Source organism: Salvelinus sp. IW2-2015, linkage group LG8, assembly GCF_002910315.2.
Source record: "Salvelinus sp. IW2-2015 linkage group LG8, ASM291031v2, whole genome shotgun sequence".
NCBI lineage: Eukaryota > Metazoa > Chordata > Actinopteri > Salmoniformes > Salmonidae > Salvelinus > Salvelinus sp. IW2-2015.
The window spans coordinates 40,822,914-40,827,386 of NC_036848.1; the positions used below are offsets into that span (position 1 = coordinate 40,822,914).

Genomic DNA, 4,473 nt, shown 5'->3' on the forward strand with positions numbered 1-4,473 from the left:
CGCAGCACGCACGCACGCACGCACGCTACGCAACGACACACCACACACACACACACACACACACACACACACACAACACACACACACCACATCACCACAAAACACACACACACACACACACACACACAACAACACACACACACACAAAGTTATGTCAGGGTGATTTGAGGTGTGTCTAGCTTGACTTTATGTGAGTAAACTGAAGGAGTTAGTAATTATGATTGCCTCTGAATAGCTTCTCTCTGCCTCCGCCACCTGCTCCTCATCCTCCTCCTCCCTGAGATCATCACAGGCTTAACCAGCTTCTCACACTGACACTGAGGCCAAACACAACAGAAGGTGACAATGATTAACCCTCAATTAAATTACAATTATGATAACAAAAGGAATTACATTTTCAAACCCAGCTAGCTACAACAATCACAAAAGGGATTAGGACTAAAGGACCAAGACTATCATGAGGAAAGTATATTTATCATCACAGTGTGGCCAACCTGGATACAAATAAGGATCAATTAAATAATTGTTGTTTTCATTTAACCTTTATTCATCTAGATCAGAGGTCTCCAACCTTTTCTAGAATATTTAAAAAAATATATTTTTATTTATTTAACATGTCGCGACACTATCTTTTTTTAGCCTTCAAATGGCACATTCTTCTCTTTTCCTGTACCCTGCATCTTTCCCTGGGTCCCTTGGTGTACAAATAGTGGGTTTTCTGTCAATATACCCCGTAAAATAATGGTTAATAAACAATATTTGTATGACCGGTCCCATAAAATTATATTTGGTATTTTCCCGAAATCTGTTTTCAGAAAGAATTGGCAAGCTATCATAGAGCTACTGGTAGCTTACGGGAACTACCTGTCGGAGACCCCTGATCTAGATGGTAGACTAGTCCCTCATTGACTAGACGTAAATAGTGAACATATCCGGGACACTGAAATGAGTATGATATTTTACGTTTGGTATGGTTACATAAGACAGAAGGTTATTTAAGCCAAAAACGAAAGTGAGGATGGGTGTGGTTGTTTGGTTTGTTGGTTGGTAGTTCAGGGTGGTGTGGGTGGTTGAGTGGGTGGTGTGTTTGGTTTGTTGGTTGGTAGTTCAGGGTGGGTGGGTGGTTGTGGTGGGTGGGTGTTGTGTGGTTGTTTGGTTTGGTAGTTCAGGGTGGGTGGGTGGACGTACAGTATAACACGAACGTCTAGCAACAGATGGGTGGGCGTTACGCGAACATCTAGCAACCCAAAGGTTGCGTGTTTGAATCTCATCACGGACAACTTCAGCAATTTAGCTATTTAGCAACTTTGCAACTACTTACTACTTTTTAGCTATATTGGAACTTCTTAGCATGTTATAACCGTAACCCTTTTAGCTAACCCTTCCCCTTTAACCTAACTCCTAACCTCCTAAACTACATTAACCACTAACCCTAACCCCTAGCCTAGCTAACGTTAGCTAGATAGCTAAACATTAGCATAGCCACCCCTAGCTAATGTTACCCAAAACAAATTGGAATTCGTAACATATCATACGTTTTGGCAAATTCGTAACATATGGTACGTATTGCAAATTGGTAAATACTGTACAATTGGCAATTGCAGTAACATATCATACGAATTGTAATTTATATCATATTATACGAATGGATGATGGACATCCACTCATTAAATACCATACGAAACGTAACATATGATACTAAATGGAGTGTCTTGGATTTACGAAATGCTCTGAGACCACGTTGAGATGATCCCCTTGCGGAACTGTACAAATAGCCTATTGAACCTATACAATAACATCACCAATACATCACGCATTTCCAGTTGGCATATGCTGTCAAATCAAATCAAATCAAATTGTATTGGTCACATACACGTGATTAGCAGATGTTATTGCGGCTGTAGCGAAATGCTTGTGCTTCTAGCTCCCACAGTGCAGTAATATCTAACAAGTAATATCTATACAATTACACAACATATACACAATAACACACAATCTATGTAGGTTGACATAAGCAGTCTACTTACTTCATAGGTTTGAACAGAGCCTGTCCATAGTTCTGGAACGTCATGATTAGTTTCAGCTGGGTGCTCCAGATTTCATGGCTGTTGGAAAAAATACAAACAACAAAAATAGTCATTGGTAGCAAATGTACAGTATGGCAGAATCATTTTCTCACCGAATGACATTATAGAGTATGCCATCAAATATGATCTAGTCAATATGTAATGATCCCCCCCCCCCCAGAGGATGGTCAACCTCTCCACTGATTCACTTCAGCTGTGTGTCTAACAGTTTCTCAAACAACTGGGAATTCAGAACTCAGAGATCTCAGACTTTAGTGTGATCAAGACAACTGGAAACTCTGGAGAAGAAAAACGAGCTCAGAATGGGAAAATCTTTTTGAACGGTCATCCAACTCAGAATTCCAAGTCGGAAACTCTGGCATCTTTCTAGAGCTCCGACTTTCGACCTGCAGATCACTGACGTCATGATTTGACCTCGTTTTTTTCAGATTCCCAGTTGTCTTGAAAAGCACCAAGTGTACTTAGAGTGAGTGACAGATGATATCACAGTGTTTGTTTGATCAGGAAGGAGACTGGAAGACTGGAAGGTGAAGGATAGAGAGTGCAATCACATTGCTCTCTGTTCTTCTCCTCTCTGTTCTCTCTCTCTCTGTTCTTCTCTCGCTGTTCTCTCTCTCTCTGCTGTTCTCTCTCTCTGTTCTCTTCTTCTGTTTCAATTGGTAAAATACTGTACGAATTGCAATTCGTAACATATCATACGAATTGTAATTTATATCATATTATACGAAATGGATGATGGACATCCACTCATTAATACATACCATACGAAACGTAACATATGATACTAWATMGAGTGTCTTGGATTTACGAAATGCTCTGAGACCACGTTGAGATGATTCCCTTGCGGAACTGTACAAATAGCCTATTGAACCTATACAATACATCACCAATACATCACGCATTTCCAGTTGGCATATGCTGTCAAATCAAATCAAATCAAATTGTATTGGTCACATACACGTGATTAGCAGATGTTATTGCGGCTGTAGCGAAATGCTTGTGCTTCTAGCTCCCACAGTGCAGTAATATRTAACAAGTAATATCTATCAAATTACACAACATATACACAATACACACAAATCTATGTAGGTTGACATAAGCAGTCTACTTACTTCATAGGTTTGAACAGAGCCTGTCCATAGTTCTGGAACGTCATGATTAGTTTCAGTTGGGTGCCTCCAGATTTCATGGCTGTTGGAAAAAATACAAACAACAAAAATAGTCATTGGTAGCAAATGTACAGTATGGCAGAATCATTTTCTCACCGAATGACATTATAGAGTATGCCATCAAATATGATCTAGTCAATCATGTAATGTATCCCCCCCCCCAGAGGATGGTCAACCTCTCCCACTGATTCACTTCAGACTGTGTGTCTAACAGTTTCTCAAAACAACTGGGAATTCATGAACTCAGATCTCAGACTTTAGTGTGATCAAGACAACTGGAAACTCTGGAGAAGAAAAACGAGCTCAGAATGGGAAAAATCTTTTTGAACGGTCATCCAACTCAGAATTCCAAGTCGGAAACTCTGGCATCTTTCTAGAGCTCCGACTTTCCGACCTGCAGATCACTGACGTCATGATTTGACCTCGTTTTTTTCAGAGTTCCCAGTTGTCTTGAAAGCACCAAGTGTACTTAGAGTGAGTGACAGATGATATCACAGTGTTTGTTTGATCAGGAAGGAGACTGGAGACTGGAAGGTGAAGGATAGAGAGTGCAATCACATTGGAAGACACGTAGAGAGAGAGAAGAGACCAGAGAGATGAGAAACATGACAACGAAGACAAATTGGCAGCAGAAGAAGAGGTGGAAACAATGAAAGTAACGAAATTTCACTCATGACACTATTTTTATGTCTGCAATCTGAGGGGCCTACAAAATGTATGACCAATTAAGAGATGGCAAAACAAGAAACGGGGGACAATTATCAGAAGCAATAACACCACATTAAATTATGGGTTGTAATTTACAATGGTGTTTGTTCTTTCACTTCTTGGCCCTTTTCTTGTGGCAACAGGTAACAAATCTCGCTGTGATGTACACTGTGTTATTTCACCCAACAGATATGGGTGAAATTGGCTTTGTTTTTGGCATCTCTAATATGGGTCATACATTTGGACAGGGAGGTTAGGGAAGTGCTGCTCAGTTTCCACCTCTCTTCTCGTTCTCTCTGTCTTCTCTCTGTCTCTCTCTCTCTCTGTCTCTGTCTCTTCTCTCTGTCTGCTCTCTGTCCTCTCATCTCTGTCCTCTCTCTGTCTCTCTCTCTGGTCTCTCTCATCCCTCGCTCGTCCTAGTGTTGCTCAATTAAATTCAAAGGGGCTTTATTGACATGGGAAACATGTTTACATTGCCACAGCAAGTGAAATAAACAATCAACAAATTG

The 4,473-nt window shown here is 40.4% G+C and overlaps 1 protein-coding gene and 1 long non-coding RNA gene across 2 annotated transcripts in view; both read right to left on the reverse strand.

Annotated features, from left to right (window-relative positions):
* Nucleotides 1-2,106, reverse strand: part of LOC139028155 (uncharacterized) — a 30,851-nt gene extending 28,745 nt beyond the window's left edge. Inside the window, exon 1 of the long non-coding RNA XR_011480345.1 lies at nt 2,028-2,106. This is a non-coding gene — a long non-coding RNA (uncharacterized lncRNA). The remainder of the gene's footprint in view (nt 1-2,027) is intronic.
* The window catches only part of LOC111967937 (extracellular serine/threonine protein kinase FAM20C), a 73,333-nt gene that overhangs the window by 57,910 nt on the left and 10,950 nt on the right, over nt 1-4,473 (reverse strand). Inside the window, exon 3 of the mRNA XM_070444940.1 lies at nt 3,200-3,278. Within this exon, the coding sequence (XP_070301041.1) occupies nt 3,200-3,278 (79 nt within the window). The remainder of the gene's footprint in view (nt 1-3,199; nt 3,279-4,473) is intronic.